The sequence below is a fragment of the Acanthochromis polyacanthus genome, chromosome 1 (genome assembly GCF_021347895.1).
Source record: "Acanthochromis polyacanthus isolate Apoly-LR-REF ecotype Palm Island chromosome 1, KAUST_Apoly_ChrSc, whole genome shotgun sequence".
Classification (NCBI taxonomy): Eukaryota; Metazoa; Chordata; class Actinopteri; family Pomacentridae; genus Acanthochromis; species Acanthochromis polyacanthus.
In genome coordinates, this window is record NC_067113.1 from 50882334 (window position 1) to 50900711 (window position 18378).

General features: G+C 41.9%; 1 protein-coding gene across 1 annotated transcript in view; it reads left to right on the forward strand.

The window, feature by feature from the left end:
• wnk1b (WNK lysine deficient protein kinase 1b) overlaps positions 1 to 17757 on the forward strand; it is a 116342-nt gene extending 98585 nt beyond the window's left edge. Inside the window, 12 exon segments of the mRNA XM_051959131.1 lie at positions 44 to 80; positions 168 to 247; positions 429 to 641; positions 644 to 715; positions 857 to 1131; positions 1464 to 1539; positions 1627 to 1756; positions 2616 to 2813; positions 3210 to 3281; positions 8807 to 8979; positions 10747 to 10803; positions 12245 to 17757. Of these exon segments, the coding sequence (XP_051815091.1) occupies positions 44 to 80; positions 168 to 247; positions 429 to 641; positions 644 to 715; positions 857 to 1131; positions 1464 to 1539; positions 1627 to 1756; positions 2616 to 2813; positions 3210 to 3281; positions 8807 to 8979; positions 10747 to 10803; positions 12245 to 12664 (1803 nt within the window). The 3' untranslated portion in view covers positions 12665 to 17757.
• The last annotated feature ends 621 nt before the right edge of the window (positions 17758 to 18378 follow it).

An 18378-nucleotide genomic window follows, 5' to 3' on the forward strand; every position in this document is an offset into this window, starting at 1 on the left:
CTCAATTTTAACCCATTTTCTCCTCTTTCTGTGCTGAACACAGGCCTGTCACAGTGGTGTGCCTCCAGTGGGACAAGCAAGTATGCCCATTAGTTTTAAATAGTCTATTAATCTGCTGAAGGTATCTGTCTTTTGTTTAAAATACGTGTATATCATCTGTCTTCCAGTTCCCTTCTCTCTGGAGGAAGACGCTGCATCCTCCAAAGTTCCTCCTCCTACAGGTGGAATTAAATTGGGAAGATTTCAGGTAGAAGCTTCATAAATGATAAATATACACTGGATTCCAGAGCATAAAAGTCAAATTATGATACCTGCTTTTATTTTAAAAGTACAAGGTGTATATGTGGCATCGTATGGAAGTTTGTGGACTTGATCTGGAGTTTTAACAAGTACAGTGAAGGAAAATCGTGTCTTTGCTGCCTGCTCAGGTCTCTCTGGCTCCTGAAGGACCGGCTGTCCAGCGTCCGGCCTGCACTGAATCTTCCTCCACCACCTCCTCCACCTCATCTTCCTCCTCGTCATCCTCCAGTCTCTCCAGCCCGGAGAACACATTGCACAAAGACTCCTCGACTCCTCTGAGAGGCGGAGGAGGAGGACAAAGAGGAGACGTTGTGGATGGACCCCCCAAAGGACTCCCGGAGGATCCCACCAGCCCTCACCTTTTACCTCCCCTTGTCCATCCCCCAAACCCACCACCACCATCGGACGCTTCCAGGTATTCCCTCTTTCTAACCTGTTAGTTTCATCTCCTTTCTTTGGACCTTTCCTACATTTTTTCCTTCCTTTCTCGCCATCGTTGTTCCTCCTACCTTCCATTTATTGATTACTTCATCCAGTGTTCACTCCTTCGTTTCAGGTCACCACCAACGCTGAGGCCCGTGTAGGTCGCTTCTCGGTCAGTCGTGCTCAGGAGCAGAGCCTCGAGCCCAGTCAGAGTCCACCTCCACCTGCTGCCCAGGCTGCCAACGGACCCAGCGATCCCGGCCACATTCTGACCCCAGACTCCATGCACAAAGCCTCCCTGCCCAGTCTGAACAACAACTCCTTCAATAACTGCTACATGAGCAGCGACAACGACTCGGAGTTTGAGGATGAAGACTTCAAACGGGAAGTCAACCGCCTCAGAGAGAAGTAAGTTATCCCGTCGTCTTATAAATGTCACAGAAAAGACGATTCAGTTTCCCTCTTCGCTCCTCTGTCCATCTTCCTCTGTTTGAAGAGCTCATTTCTGCTGCTATCTTTAGTCTATTTTTTTCCTTTTCCCCTCCAGAATGAGGTTAACCACCCACTTTGCTTCATTACTTTTATTTCTCTTTCATCTTTTCTTGAAATAAGATGTTCAGTGCTTCCTAGGAAACTGGGTCCTCCTCCTCCCGTTCGCTCTCCCTTCTTGTTATTCTTTCTTGCTTTTGCCTGTCAGTACTTTATTCCTTAAATATTTTATCGCCCCTTTGCGCCACCAGGCACATGCGTGAAATTCAGGCCCTCCATTCGCGCCAGAAGGAGGAAATAGACAGTCTCTTCACCAGGCTGGGAAAGGTAGCACATCTACATTACATTACATGCTCCATTATGTTATAAATAGCATCACATACAGCAGAAAACAGCCATCCCTCTTTGGTTCAGGTTCCTCCAGCTGCAGTGATTCCTCCAGTTATAGCCTTGACTGGCAGGAGGAGACGACCGGCCAAAAGCAAGTCATCGAAATCGTCCAGAACCAGCTCCACGCACGGCAGCAAGAGTCCGTTACAGCCAGGTAGGCTCGCGTTTAAACATTTATAATAAAGGCTCAGTTCATGAAAATTTAAAAAAAACACACGCTTTCTCGCTTGGCTTAGTAGTACCAAGTCATGCAGGTGCTTTAGGATTTATCCCTCCACATACAATTCAACAGAGGTGACTGGAATCTCTTATTTGGTTGCACTAAAAATAGCGTTTAAATGTACAGCAGCATCCTGGAAGCATATAAACAGAAATGAGGAACTGAAGGTGTTTGTAGTTCTCATATCAAATTAAAAGTCATTCTTCTCCGATCCTTTATCGTCAACAATTTAGGATAACTCAGTACTGCAAAAGATGCTATTTAACAAATCATTCTCACAAATTGAATTCCATTCACTTTACTGAAACTTAGACAAACTAAACCAAAAATATCAAGTGGAAAAGCACCATGAGAGGAAGAAAAATGTGTTTTTTTTCTGTGATTTGATTGAACTGACTCTTTAAACCTGCATCAACACACACACTCAGCAATAATACTCACCATAGCCCTGAACCCTCAGTCCACTACAGCCTGAATGGTCGATGACATTTACTCTAACGTCACACCCTCTCTGTGTTTATGCATCCGTGTGCACATATATGTGTGTGTGTGTTTATCTGCTTGGTTTCACGTGCCTGTGGGTGAACGCTGAATCAGGCTCGGAGCTGGAAAATTTCTGACAGCTTTCCCCGTCTGTGTTTTTCTCTGTGTGTGTCTTGGGGTGTCTGTGTAAATGTCTGGGGGGTCGACGGGTCTCTTTATCTGTCCGTCATCTTTTTGCGTGTTTGCGTGTGTGCTTTCTGTGTTGGTTCCCGCCCTGTCCTCTCCTGCCCATGCCTTGTGCTATCTCCAGGCAGCACTTTATCCGCCCAGAGCGTCCCGACTATGTACCCCGGCCAGCTGGCTCTGTTAGCCCCAGGAGGACTAGCCGATTCAGCCAGCAGCACTCTGCTCCAGCCTCTCAAACCCTCCCCCTCCAGCGACAACCTGTGCTCGGCCTATACCAGCGAGGCGGCGCTTTCTGTGCCCAGCCTGTGCGCTCCCACCCCAGGTAGGAACGACACTGAGAGCTCCAGGCTGCAGCAGGCCTCATCACATCCCCATGACTTAAAAAATAAAGTTCTGAATTTACACAAACAGGTCATTGTTTGCTTGCATGCACAGGAAGACACAAGCATGCAGTCGGTTTGTCTTCACTCCCTCACGTCTTTCTTCTCTCTCTGTAGAACAGTGTGATGCTAACTCACTGTTAACATCTTTTCTGTGGATTCAAGAATTGTGTCTCTTTTCTCCCCTCTCATCTATTCCTCCTCTGCCTTCCTCCTGTCATGTCTTCATTGTCTTTCCTTTAATGCTCCTCACCTCTCTCTCTAAATCTCTGTACTCTCCTTCTCTGCTTCCTCACCTTCTTCTCTCCTCCTTCTCCTCCCCTCCTCCCTCTCTTCAGGCTGTGTAAAGTTCAGCTGGGGTTCGGAGCGTTTGGCCTTCAAGCCTGGCGGCAGGAGGACGCGCTTTCTGAGTACGCCCTGCTTGGCTCTTTGTGTGTAACGCTTTATTTCTTTGCTCTTCTCCTTTACTTACTTTGGTTCTATTTGTTTTACTCCTATATCCGTCAAGTCATGGTCATCCTGTCTTCCTGTGGGGTTTTTCTTCTTTGGTGGAGGAAGATCCTCTGCTTGAGATATCAACAGTGTCCTGCAGAAATCTGATGAATCCAAATAAAAGTCAGCCTTTCAGGAATTAGTGGAAATCGTTTATCTGCTCGGGGGAAAATCAGCTGAGCACGCTCCTATTTAAAGACACTTTGCACAAGTATTTTAGTACTTTGCTTCAAACGACGAGCCAAGCCACATCTCTATCCTAAATTAAGGCCTTAAAAAATCAATTTGCAATCTGCTTACTGCTGTTTAATTTACTTTGATGCAAACATTGTTATAGTGTGTGTTTGGAAAGGTACGCAAGAACAGAAAACAATAGTTTGTAGTCACAAAAGAAAAGCAGAAAATCAGAGATAAGAGCTTGCTGCAGGACACAAAATTTTATGACAATGATAGTGATAGTTTAGATTCTCACATAAGCTTTCTTTCTTTCTTTCTTTCTTTCTTTCCTTCTTTCAACATAGTCTTCCAAGTCATCTCTTAACATCACATTTATCGCTGACCTTGTGTATTTTTGGCTGCAGGGAATAATCTAATCACTGTTTAGTCATAGGAAGGACACAGAAAATTCTTTACTGTCTGAAGGTACACTGTGAAAATCTGTGAAACGAAACTACAAAGAGACACGTAGTTGAAAAATGAAAGAGTCGTTCTGGTCATAACCTGTGAGACTTATTGTTGCTTAGTATTCTGATACTAGAAAAACATTGCAATATCTTTCTGTTAGAAATTAAACTATTCCCCATTTCATAAATGCTGGTACTTTAGGTATGCCAGTGTTTAAGTAGAAGCTGTACTTCTTTAGTCTGAATTTCCTTGATGTGCAACAACAGGACTGCTTCCACTCTCTACAGTCATAGTTTGCAATAACAAGAGGAATGGGTGCAAAAATAAGTGTTTTTGCCAACTATCCACAAAATGTCCACACAGTCGACACAGACCTCGTAGCCTATCTGCAGAACTGCTTTCCTTATGCAAAGCAAGCGAAGGAAGCAAAGCAGAAATCCCAGCTGGTTCAAAGGATTCAAAGAGCGACAGGTTAGCTAATGTAACAGATACCTAAAGAAAATGATCCTGTGTCCTCAGAAGCCAAACAAGTGTGATTCATTTTGTGGAAAATAAACCTGTTGCACCATCAGAGTTTGACGAGGCAGTTAAGGGCGATGCTAACTGTTTGTGTTGACTTGATCTTTGTAGCTTACTTACCAACATGGCCAACATCTCTGTATTTCCGTATGCAAATGCAGCAACTCATGTTACTGCCAGCTGCTGAAATCAGTCAGACACACGTGTGCAGATCAACAACACCAGTTATAATAATCAAAGTAATTCCCACTGAAAAAGCTCAAAGGTAAAGGTACTGTTGAGTCTTATCTCTGCAACGTTTTAAGCTTTTATAAGCTGCAGTGTGACGTGAAGGTGGAGAGACGTGAGCATGTAAAGAGCTAAACTTCATGAAGAGTTCTTCTAGCTATGGTTGAAGAATAAAACGTATGAGACACAATGGTGCAGTAATTCCTCCCTGTTGTGTTCTGGCTCCTTAACACATCCTCCACTGCCTTGCATTGACACTGTCCAAAGGTTCCCCGTTTTTGTTTTTTTTCTTTTTTTGATTATGAGAAAAGTTCTACCATCTGTTAAAGTTTGGAGTCACTTAGAAATATCCTTATTTTTGAAAGAAAAGCTATTTTTTAATGAAGATAACATGAAATGAATCATAAATCCAATCTAGACGTTGTTAATGTGGTAAATGACTATTCTAGCTGGAAACGGCTGATTTTTAATGGAATGTCTCCATAGGGGTACAGAGGAACATTTCCAGCAACCATCACTCCTGTGTTCTAATGCTACATTGTGTTAGCTAATGGTGTTGAAAGGCTAACTGATGACTAGAAAACCCTTGTGCAGTTAATTTAGCACATGAATAAAAGTGTGAGTGTTCCTTGAAAACATGAAACTGCCTGGGTGACCCTAAACTTTTGAACGGTAGTGTATTTAGGCAGATATTGAATCAAAGTCTTAATTTGGGTTTTCTGACTAAACTACATGCGTCTTTTACAAATCAGCAGCTGTGGTTTTGACCTAAAAACTCAGCGTATCAAAGCAGCAACAGTGTCGGAGCCTCTTATCTTATCTGAGTTCTAACCCTCATGATTTCAGTTCTGGCAACAAACACGGTTACTGGTGGTAACAGCAAATGCAGAAAGCAGCTGCTTTGTTAAAAATAAAACAGACAATCAGCTGGTGTGTCTGTTGACAGCGCGACCAATCAAACACATGCCACTGTAGTAAAATCAGTTTTTTTCCTCTTTATGCCACGAGCAACTGTGGTCTGATTTTGCACCGCACAAGTGCAGCTTTGCACATAACGGGGGCACAATGAGGTTGATTATCCTGCTGAGGACTTGGAGTTGTGCGTCGATGTGCCCTGCAGCTCTTCATATAACACCTCACTGTCGCTGCTCTTTCCAGTTGCAAAAATTCCTTCACTGCCTGCTCTTTTTAAAGCAGATCCAGTGACAAAAACAAAGTGTAGCAAATGATCAGAGTCTTATTTTTTGACAATCTTAAGGATTACACATTTATTTCCAGTCCATTAGGGCAGTACAAATGTTTAAAAAATGATAATATGAGAAAGCTGGTGAATGGTTGGAAAAATGCTTCATCGCAGCAGCTAAAATGCACACTGCGCTGTACATTTACATTTTAACCATTTAACTAATCCATGATGAGCCGTTAACTAGCATTGTTAGACTTGGTCCATACAGTACATTTCAACTAATATGTTAGAGATAGATGATGCAGTTTTTAATTCCCGACCACTTCCAGTTTTAACCTTTGTCTTCGTTAAATAAAGCAGACTAACAAGGAAGGACAAGTTGTGACCTGATGACTTGAGCTTTGTCACACAGTTTTGTTTTGTAATAGGAAATGTATTATTATTTTTAATTAAACTTAATGAACTGATGAGACAATTACAGTTCTGTTCCTTTATAATTTACCCGTAATGATGAAAGTGTTGAAATGTTTTGTGCTTGATGAAGAGATGTTTATGAACGCCTCTGACTGAACCCTCTGCAGCTCAAACCCTTTCTCTCCCCTCCTTTATTCCCCTTCCTCACTGGTTGTCCTCACCTCCTCTCTCCCCCACCTGTCCCCCCCCCACCACTGCACCACCAGGAGGGGAGAGAGACAGACCTGGGTCTTAGTGGTCTTAACCTCCTCTTGCTCTTTAACAAACTGGTATAAAACTGGTTTTATTGATAGAAGCTGCTTTGCTTCCCTTCATTCTGTTTAATTCAAACCTGGGCAGGCTTTCATAGATCGCTTTGATTCGTATGCATCTTATGTTGGACCCAGTTCTGGCACCTGTGAGCTGTAGAGAGGACTCAGAACCAGATGTTGGCTACCCAAAAGCATCTTAAAGCCACAGCGCACTGAAAGGACGAATCTGGTGGCGTCGCATTGTTGTTGAAAGCATGAAAGCGAAGCGGCGTTAAGAGCTTCTAACTGGTCTGTTTCGTCTCCACCGATTGTCAACCAAGTCAAGTTCAGGTCGGCGTCTGTGCTTCCTCAAAAGGCTGCTAATGTATCTAGGCCTTGTCAAAAAAACCATCTTTACTCAGTTGTTTATTTGGATAAAGATGGAAACCTTGTGACTTGGCATCAGCCTTTCTGGGACATGAGAGCACTCCTCGCTCTCTATTACAGGACTTTAAGATGTTTCTGGGCAGCTCAACCCCAAAGTCTTGCCTATTGACTCCTCCAAGTTTGAAATAATCACACTCGGATGCATTGTGTTGTGGTCTGTCGGGTGTTTTGTGGGCGGGGTCTAACTCTGACTCTCTCCCAATCCTCCCAATTGTTGTCTTCCGGCCGCACAGGGAAGATGGTGAAAAAAGTCTGCCCCTGCAACCAGCTCTGTAGTAACTATCTCTCTTTTTGGTCTTTCCTCCCTCCATCCCTCCTCCATCCCTCCTCCATCCTCGCACTCGCTCTCGCTCTCCAACGCTCCCCCCCCCCCCCCCCCCCCTCCTCTGAAGCCCCGTAGAAGTTCACCTCCTGCCTCAGATTTGAGATCAGTTCAGTTATTTCTGCTGCTGAAGATGAACTGTGTAGTTTCAGTTTTTCGGCAAAGGACTGAAATGACTGAAATGACCAGCATGCGACTGCAAGCTCTCCCACACAAACACATCTGAAGATGCACTAACTCGCCCGTACAGATGTTTGCCACTCTGCCCTCCCCCCTTTTCCTCTTCTCCTTCATCACAGCTTGCAGTTCAGACTACATTTACCAGAATTCCATGCTGCTGCAGTCAGTCATGACTCAGCAGCTCCTCATTCTTATTTTCCTCCATTTTGTTTAGCATGACATGACAGTTTTTGTCAGACCAACCGTCTGATTCATTTATTTCCCAGCATATTATGTCTTTTCTCGTTTCATTAATGATATAAACAAATCGTGTAGATATTACTGCCGGCAGGGCTTTGGGTTCATTGTCTCTCCAGAGGGAATCCATGTATTTATTATTTGGATTTGAGGTACTGTGCATCAAGAGAATAATGATAAAGCAAGAAAACAAGCTGCAACAAATTTAAGATAAATTGCAATTATTCACTGTTGATCTATATACTTTCTCTGTTATTGGTCTAAATTATTGGGTAAAACTATATATTTGTCACATATATTCCCAGGGGTCAGATTTGAATGCAACAAAACCTGTAATTCCAGATCATTTAAATATTTTTATTCTTTGTTAAAATCAGAACCAGCAGAGAGTTTTTAGTGTCCCAAAGCAAACAGCTGAGGTAGTAATCTAAGGCACTAAGATGAAAAACTACATCCATGGAACACAGTTACGGTCTCACATAGTATTTAACATGTATTTAGTCTTTAACAGTCCCTATATATTCTGTATATTCATGCAGGAAGCCTGGCCAGTTTGCAGTGTGTGATTTTCTTTTTGATGCTGTGCAAATAGAAACAAAAGCATACAAGCTGCTGCTACAGCGCTTCACTGCCACCTAGAGGTCAAGAAATGAATTAACCGGCAGCTACAGGACTCACTGATCTGGCTTCTGTGATTTTTTTTTTTTTTTTTTTTTTGAAGGAGAATGCTGCTTTACAGATTGCTTAGTGTGTCACTGATCTCCATTTTATCATATGAGAAACGCAAACAGGCTTCACATCATAATTTGACTCTTATGTCACCATTATTTCCATCTTCAGAACTAAACAAATTAATTCTATGACCATAACATGCCCTAAAACTCTGACCTTTACAAGAGTCTGCATTCACATTCATTCAGATAACATCACTTCCATGTCATTTTTAGCCAATATCTCACATTTTTTGCCCTTTTTCTGTCTCGTCTCTCCTCACAGGGACTAACAGCACCAACGCAGTGAGCGGTTCAGGTGGTTTGGGTCAGAGCCAGGGGGGTTCTCAGTGTCTGCCGCCCAACATGTCGGCCCCCCACCAGAGGAAAGGAACCTTCACCGACGACCTCCACAAGCTGGTGGACAACTGGGCCCGAGACGCCATGAACCTCTCACAGGTTTCCCAGCGTTTTATGATTCATCTCACCATATCAGAAGCTGTTATGACACAGAACAGGTTCTTTCAACAATGACTCACCAGCTCCCTGTAATTTGTTTAAAAAGACAGCTAGAGGAAAGAATCTAAAACCAAAAGCAAAAGTGGTCGGCGGCATAAACAAACCTCAGCCGAGGCCTTCTGGCGTTTGGTTGCTTTCAAAACATCTATTAGGTTCTGTGTCCATTTGGCACATCGAGTGTTTGGATTGTCAGTAACTCCACAATCCTGTTTTTGCTTTCGTACAACAAGCAGAACATTAGCTGATGTTGACCACAGCAGATCTTTGTTGTCTGGTGATCAGCAGCAGCAGTTGACTGCGGCTCAGGTTTTTGTTGCTAAGTTGAGTCATCAGTAAGTCTGTTAACTGGTAAGCATTTCTCGCTTTTGTTTAACTCTCTGAAACCCAAGCAGAGTCTGAGCATTTCTTCACTCCTGTCATGTTTTTACTCACTGTGGGCTCATTTTTCTCTGCACTATAACGTCCTGCATCTCTATTGAATCAGCACCACTATGGCTAGACATAAGGAGAGCTCAGAAATGTTTTCTGTGCAGCATGAAGCTGTTAAAATGCCACAAATCATACAAAAGAAGGGCATTTTTTTCAGCTGGCTACAAGGTGTTACCAATACTGGACAAAAATGTTGATCCCACATGTTACATACTTAACATTTTTGATTAGCTTCCATTCTAGTGTCGCAGAACAGTACCTGAATCTTTGTCATTTCACTGCTGATCAAAGCTGACTCACCAGTGATGTCACCGTTAGATTTTCGGTTGATTACAAAATCTGATTACTTCAAGGTGTTTGTTTTACCAACTTTTTAAAATGACTCGTATACAGTTAAGTGGTTTTAATAGATTTTCAGCTTTAACCAGTTTTTTTTTAATAGTGCTGGGCAACGATTAAAATTTTTAATCAGGATTAATTGCATGTTTTTCTGCGATTAATTGATTAATCGTGAAGTCGTCAAACACAAAAACGTACACAGCTGGGACTGACTGTGCAGAAGACTTTTTAGTCTGAAGTTCCTGTCTGTACTTTTTTTGGCCTTTTTAGGCTTTCATATATAGGACAGTGGAAAGTGATGGGACACACGAGGAGAAGAGCAAAAGGCTGTGGGACAGACTCGAACCCATGACCTCTGTATTAATAATGCGTTAACTAGGGGTACATAGGGGTACAGAGGAACATTTCCAGCAACCATCACTCCTGTGTTCTAATGCTACATTGTGTTAGCTAATGGTAGTGAAAGGCTCATTGATGATTAGAAAACCCTTGTGCAATTATGCTAGCACATGAATGAAAGTGTGAGTTTCTATGGAAAACATGAAATTGCCTGGTTGATCCCAAACTTTTGAACAGTGTGTGTATGTGACCAAATGGCCGTATTTAATGATGATGAACTGATCCAACACAACAACATATTAGACTGACTTCAGAGCAGGCTCTTGTATATAATTGAAAACAACTTGTAGATTAATTCAGGTATTAGTTGCAGCCTACCTTCATTAATTAGAATATAGTTTTTTTTACAGTGTTTCCTGGTTGACTGCAACCTTAATGAATGTCGTTCCACACTGCTGCTAAAAATGTTCGCCTTTCTTTCTGTGAGGTGAAAAGTGATAATTGTTCACCATATCCCACCACAATTTTTTTTTCTTTGTAAGTAGATCATTTCAAAAATGATCATTTGTTGTGATTAATTATTCTGTTTTCTTTTTTTAGGGTAAGAGGAGTGCCAAACAGCTGCAGCAGGCCCCGGCACAGGGACACAGCTACGAGGTTAGCATAAAAACACCTCTGCTCACATCGTCTCCGTTGCTTCTATTCTGTAGTAACATCAAGTGGCTCCACTTTTCTGTGTCAAACTTAGTTTTTCCATCATTTAATTAAACACAACTTTACTTGGATCATGTGCCCTGTAAGTACAGTATGAATTTAAAAAGATAAGATCAGATTATAGTGGAGCTCCTCTCCCTGTAGACAGACCTACAGGTTATTACTTTATAAGCTGCCTAATTTCATTAGATTGTGCAAAATCTTGAACAAATTGACCAGTTATTTAATAAGTGAAAGTAGCTGACATGAGGCAAACCTGGGATGTGTGAGACTCCAGGTTTAGTGTCTGCTCTGCTGGGTTGCTAATGTAGCCTCACATCATATGTCGATGGTTTTCAGCTTTTTATTCACATTGAATTTTAAGAAGCATTAATTTCTGCAAGCTGCACTGTGGATGGTGGTTAGCACTTTTGCCTTGCAGCTAGAAGATCCCCGGTTCGAGTCCCGGCCTTTCTGGGATCTTTCTGCATGAAGTTTACATGTTCTCCCTGTGCATGTGTGGGTTTTCTCCTCCCACAGTCCAAAAGCAGGTTGAGGTTAATTGGTAACTGATTGTTTGTCTCTGTATGTACTCCTGTGACAGACTGGTGACCTGTCCAGAGTGTCTGCTGCCTTCACCCTCAGCTCTGATAGACTCCAGCCCCCCATGACCCTAATGAGGATTAAGCGATGTATAGATGATGGATGGAGGAATTTCTTCTTTTACCCCTTCTATTGTCCTCATTTACGGGCAGCAAAAAATATTGCGTCCTTGTCTGAAAAAAATCTAAAAATTCAGCAAAAAATTCCCAAAATTTCTGAAAATTTGTAAAACCTTCAGGAAGAAAATTCCAATAATTCCTTAAAAGTTTCCCTTAAAAGTTTTATTTAAAAAAAAAATCCCCCAGATTTGGCAAGAAACTTCTTGTAAATAATTTCAAACAATGAGTAAAAATCTTCCCAAAAAAATCCTAAAAATATCTGAAGTGATTACATATGCATCAGTAAGACCTACAATATTTTCTTTAAGAACATTCACAAAAAAATCAACCAAAATCCAGCGAATTTCTCAATATTTTGGTTGATTTTTTTATTGTGAATGTTCTTAAAGAAACATTTTTAACATTTCTTTTTTTTCCACCAAAAAATGTTCAAAGATTTCCCTAAAATGTTGAAAATGTGGACATCAGAAGTTTGACTGTGAAAATATTTTCTTTTCCCCACATTTTCAAACTTTAAAACGCGTCAATTTTGACCCACAGCACGACACGACGGTTAATCAGTAGTCAACAGTCACTCCTTACCGCACATGAGAGCTACCTACCAGATAGAAATGGAAACCAGTATCAGTTTAGAAACACATTTACTGTCACATTAAAAAAATGTCCTCTCTTCCCTCCTGCAGGTGATCCAGTCAGCCAGTCTGGGCAGGAAATACTCGGCTCCCAGTCAGCTATGTCCCAGCAGCATAGGTGGTTCAGCCCACCTCCCTACGAACCCCACCACCGCTACCTCTCTGGCCGCCCGCAAGGGCTCCTTATGCCACCCTCCTGCCTCCTCAACTCCACAACAACCCCCCCAGTTCATCCACTACACCCCCACTGCTGCTTATAGTGCACAGTGGTCCGGTCCGGCTCACAGCCTGTCAGCGCCCCACCAGGCTCCAACGCAGCCTCTGCTGGTCAGTACCTCCCAGCCCCTGGGCCCCTACCCCACCCCACAGGGCCAGATCCCCGGGCAGGGGCCGCTGCAGGCTTTCCATCTGACCAACACTCTGCAGAAGTCAGTCAGCAACCCAGGAGGACCCAACCTGAGGACCACGTAGGGTTTGGAGCGAGGGCTGGTGTGAATCTCGGCCCGACCGGACTGGTGCAGAGCGGATCGACTGGAGAGAACAGAAGAACTGAAGGAGGGTTTGACGCATCGGAAGCCGTTGGAGAGAAGAGAAGAAATCAGGAAATGCAACCTCAGCTCTGCTTCCATCAGCGTGTGAGAAGCCGTCGCAGACACACCATCTCCCTCTCTGCTGTGGGCTCGTGACCGCTCGCCAAACGATCAAGGATAAAGGAAAAGACTTGTTAGTGTAACGTTAAAACGGCCAAAGAGGTTCTGACAGGGTGCGGGGTTGTTGTCAGCGACTGTTTTTTGCGTGCGAGGTGTTGTTTGTGGGCACTTACGGCTGGGTCACACTCGTTCCATTTCATGCTCTACACTGAGTGCGTGCATGACGGGGCAGCAGTTATTAGCTGGATGGCGGTGGGAAGACGTTACATCAGGCTGAGGAGGAGGAGGAGGAGTGTGGTGGCCAGCTTTTACAAAACCTCTGCCCTTCTGTCCACGCAGTTCCTCTTAGCAACTTCTTATTGGTACAGATTTCAGTGGGAAGAGCTGGTTGTTGCCTCTGTGTTGCTGTCTGTGTGTATCAGCCTTTACATTCAAACATATTGCAGACTTAGAAAGAGCTCTCAAAGTTGACAGAAACAAGCAACAATGCAGCATTTCTACTAAAGTAAAGGGGGAAACTGGTGGACAGTGAGCTGAGCGTGGCCTTGCCGAATCAAACAGAGGAAAGATGCACATAAAAGCTTTGATATCAGGTAAAAGCAGAAAAGATGAGGGTTTATCATCCATTAAAAGCACAAAGAACAAATCATACTGAGAGTAGGTGTAGCCCAGCACTCGGTGGGGTTGTGACTCGACAGCTTCTCCTCTGTTACCTTCTGTGTTTTTTGGGTTTTTTTTCCCCCTCGATCTGACAAACTATTCAAACAGACAGAGAGAGATGGAGGAAGGAAAGCGGTTGAAGAGGAGTGTTTGTGTTAAATAACAGTCGAGCGCCTCATCTGTTTCCTGTTACACTGCTTACTTTAGGAAGGTCCGTCGACGCGGCGCTGACTGATGCTCCCGACGTCTCCTCGCGAATCACGACTCCGCCTCTTCCTCCGTCGCTCTCTTCGCCTCTCTGTTGCCATTTGAAGCAATAACAGCAGAAAACCTCTTAGAGGAGGGGAAAAAAAGAAACAACAAACGCCCGAACATGAGAGAACTCAGCGTGAAAAAGTGCCCTTGTTATCAGAATAATATCAGAGTCCGTGTACAGTTTGTGTCTGTTTATTTTTCAGAATGTCAGCGATGATGATGATTCCATTTTTTTGCTCATTTTGGGGTTTTTTTTGTTTTGTTTTTTTTTTTGCTTGCTGTCCCCCAGCTAGCAATCTGACACACACACACACACACACACACACACACACACACACACACACACACACACACACACACACACACACACACACACACACACACACACACAATGGATGCGACATTCATATAAATACACACACTTGCAGACTCACACACTCATGTAAATACACTCACACAGCAGCTGTTTAACCGTCTTAGACTCATAGTCTATGCCTCAGTTTTCTTAGTGTCATAATTTGGTTGGATTTCAACGTTTGGGGGTTGAAATGACGGCAGTGTACATTTGTTATCATAATTATTGTTGTTGATGGTTATTATTCTATTTAAAAAGAAACAAAAAACAAAAACGTGTTCTGTCAATGGAGCTGTTCTACGTGCACGTCGGCGTCCCGATGTGGAGACACTGTGATTATTGTTGTTTGTTCTTAGCAAAATGTTGTTGGACGACATTAGTTTTAGGGGTTGAAATGTCACAAATTCAAAGGAAAAAAAAAAAGATTAAAAACACAAAAAGCATACAGAGAGCGGTTTGGGGTCCTTTCGCTTTCAATTCAGTCCGTATTTTTTTTTTTTTTGCATCAGAATGTGAAAATTGAACGCCCCTCTTTTTCAATAAGCGTCCTTCCATCCATTTATTGAGGACATACTTCAGAACCAATGCCTTACCTACAACTAATCGACCGCGGTTTCAGCTCAACTTTACAACCGATTGAATTGAAAGTCGAAACTGACCTCCAAGTATAAAGACAAAAACCGGAGTGAACGGCAGGATAGTTGATATTTAGATAATAAAGTAAAGCTAGCTATTTTTTTCTTAATACAGTACTTCTATATCAGACACTTTAAATAGCCCTCCTCTTCCCTTTCTCCCCTGGTTTTGTTAGATGAATGTGAATGTATAAACCAATGGTGTCCATTTTAATGTACTTGAAAAACAAAAAAACTCTTTATTTTTCGCTGTCTTTGCTTCTCCTGACCCCTCCGCCGCCCTTAGCGCCTCCGCTGAACGCTGGAGGTATTTACTAGTGCCTTGCATCCTTCCTGTTGCTTCTCCGTCGGGGGTCTTGGGTTAAAGTAAGCACATTTGACCGAAAATGTGCAGAACATGGAGGCGTGTGCTGAGGCTGGTTTGAGGTTCATTCTCTTGAGTGTGTTTTCTGCAAAAAAAAAAAAAAAAAACCTGAACTCACTCCCTCCGTTGGATATAAATGTACCCCTACAAAACCCTAACTGAGCTGATAGGAAGGTGAATTGACCCTTGAAGCCGAGAAGATTGACCTCTGAAGATTAGAAAAAGGCTACAGTTGGACATCGGTGTTGTTTCTGTTGCTGTATTTTCTCAGTTTTAAGGAGGGAATTATTGCCGATCATATCTGAAGCTTGGACCACTCTGTACTTAAGAGGCGCTGACCTGAGTGCAGCATACAGTCAGGAGAGGATGGCATGCAGATTGTGTAATAAAACAAGATCCATTTTTCTGGGAAATTGGCCAAAATCAAAAGTAAAGCCCAGTAAATGTATTCTTACAGTATTGGCCTGTCTTTGATAAATCTGATACGAAGAAGATAAGACGGAAAACCTTTCTGTGGATAATTTAGAATCAGTGTCATTACATGGTTTGTCCAGCAGACCAGCTGAGACTCCATTGTTTTCAGTGTTCTCTGCGCTGTCTGCAGCACATGTAGCAGAGCAGATGGTGGTGCGGAGTCAAGTGTTGTCCTCTTGGAAAGCGGCTAACTAATTTTTGTAATTGATTGCTGGCAGTTAATAGATAATGGCACCATAATTTGGTAGAACTCCAACGTATTGCGTGTATGTATTTAAACAACATATCTGAATTTCTTACTCCAAAAAACAGTTTCGGCAGCAAAAATCCAATTTCTGTTGAGTTCTACTCCCATAGTTCACCCTGAAGTCTCATATGACTAATGATTTCCAACTCTGCTGTCAGCTGAAGGGTGTTTTGATGCAAATGACGGTGCTGTTCTGTTCAAAAAGTCCATTTAGATGGCAAAATAGTATCAGAGGCCGATTGTTTTGACAGCAGATTTAGATTTAATGTCGCTAAATCCTTCAGCATTTTCCTGATTGGTTTACTTAAAAACTGTACAAACCAATGAGATAAAACCAGAGAAAGAAAGCAAATACAGAAGTTTGTCATGTACAATGACCAAAGCTGGCTTTAAATTGGGTTTTTATGCGATAACCCATCACTAAGAGTTAGAAAAAGTGTTGGCAGCAACAGAAACATGTTCAGGCTCCAGTGATGCACGACCTTTCTGTCAGCCAGTATTGTTGTTAGACTTTTATGCCACTTGAAATAATGGTATCAAAACAGCAGGCTTGAGAATTAAGCAGGATTTATTCATAGAAATGAGTTTGTAGACCAAAAATTGAAGCTTTAACAAACATTTGAATGTGAAGGCATTGCGGCGTTGGTTTGGTGATAATGGATCCAAGGCCTTTGACACCCTCTTCTGTTTTCTTCTCTTCATCTGCAAATGAATCACATCTGGTACAAACTTCACTCAAACAAATCTTTTTTCTTTTTCTTTTTTTTGTGTTGAATGGATGTTCTGAATTTACCTAAAAAAATGTTACTTTGTAAAGTTTGTATAAAAAGAACTTTTGCTTTCTCCGGTTTATTTGTGATATCTCTTCATTTCTCACGGATGATAATGCAACATTTTTACTACTAGTTTGGTTGAAGCTGTGAATAATCATTGAGCCACTTTGCTTTAGTTCTGGTTCTGTCAAACCTCTGACTCGGTGCCATTTACATCAGCGCTAACAAGAAAACAGTATATTTATCTGCTTTTACTCACTGGAGCTGTTTGGGATTTTCACTTTGCAACTTGCACAAGCCTCAAAAGGTTTCCACGTTTGAAGCTTGCTAACATTTTGCTGTCTCTATACCAACACAATTACCTTCTGTGCAATCGCTTGCAATGCAATATTAATACAGTGACGGTGTACTATCACGCTCTGAGGGTCTACTTGTGAAGTTTTAAAGGAGGAATCATTGTGAAAGAGTTTCCAGTTTGACAAGTTTCCTGAAAAGTGGGAATGAGGATTCTGTTTCTGGGGACATGAACACAGTGTAGCATTTTAACTCACCTTCATTTGAAATTCTGTTTCCACTTTTTGCCTGTTCAGGACTCGCTGACCCTTTATCCTTCCTCCTGTTGAAGTGCCCACATTTAGAAATTAAAAAAGGCCTTTCAGTGCACCAACAAACACAGATTCACTGCATCTCTCGCTGTTTTACGTCGCCTGCTCCTGTGAAATGATGTCTTTACTGCGGCAACAGTTTGTCAGACTGTTACTGATTTATTGTTTTTTTTCTCCAACTGGCTGATTTTGTTTCTGGTCTGTCTGATGCTCTCACACATTTTACTTTACACTCGTTTTTTGTGCCGTTTTAATGTTTCTAACAGCACCTAATTTAATTCAGTGGTTTCCTTTTTTTTCTTTATCGTGGTTGACATTGTACAAAAGTGGTTGGATTTAAATAAATAAAGTGGATGAATGAATGAAAGAAAAACAAAAAATACATGTAGGGGAGTCATCGGCAGCCTTTAACGGTATGTTTTGCACTAAGTATAGAGTGTTCAAGCTTCATATTAAAACGAAACTTTGCGCTTTGCGCTACAATACATTGAAATTTGTTACTTTATTTGTAAAAACTTATTAAATAAAAGTTGTTTAAATGAATAACAGTGGCTGGACTTTTCTGCAGGATTTGATTTCCTCTGCTGCTCGTTCTGTTTTTGTGTCTGTCTTTTTAACAGGCTGCAGCTCAACATGGAGCAGAACAACTTACACACATAGAGGTAACAAATAGTTGAGGTATAGGGGTCCACAGACAATATTTCATGGCCTTGTGTTGTGATAATTTTGTAATATTTTGAGTTTCTGAGATGTTTTTAGACTCCTGATGTCTGCATGTTCATTCTTTTATACACTACTGTTCAAAAGTTTGGGCTCACTCAGACAATTTCATGTTTTCCATGAAAACTCACACTTTAATTCATGTGCTAACATAACTGTACAAGGGTTTTCTAATCATCAGTTAGCCTTTCAACACCATTAGCTAACACAATGTAGCATTAGAGCACAGGAGTGATGGTTGCTGGAAATGTTCCTCTGTACCCCTATGGAGATATTCCATTAAAAATGAGTGAAATAAATGAAAACTATCTAGACTGTATTTCTGGTTAATTTAATGTTGTCTTCATTGGAAAAAAAAAGCTTTTCTTTAAAAAATAAGGACATTTCTAAGTGACACCAAACTTTTGATGGTATTGTAAGTACAACACCATCACTGAGGTGTTTTAT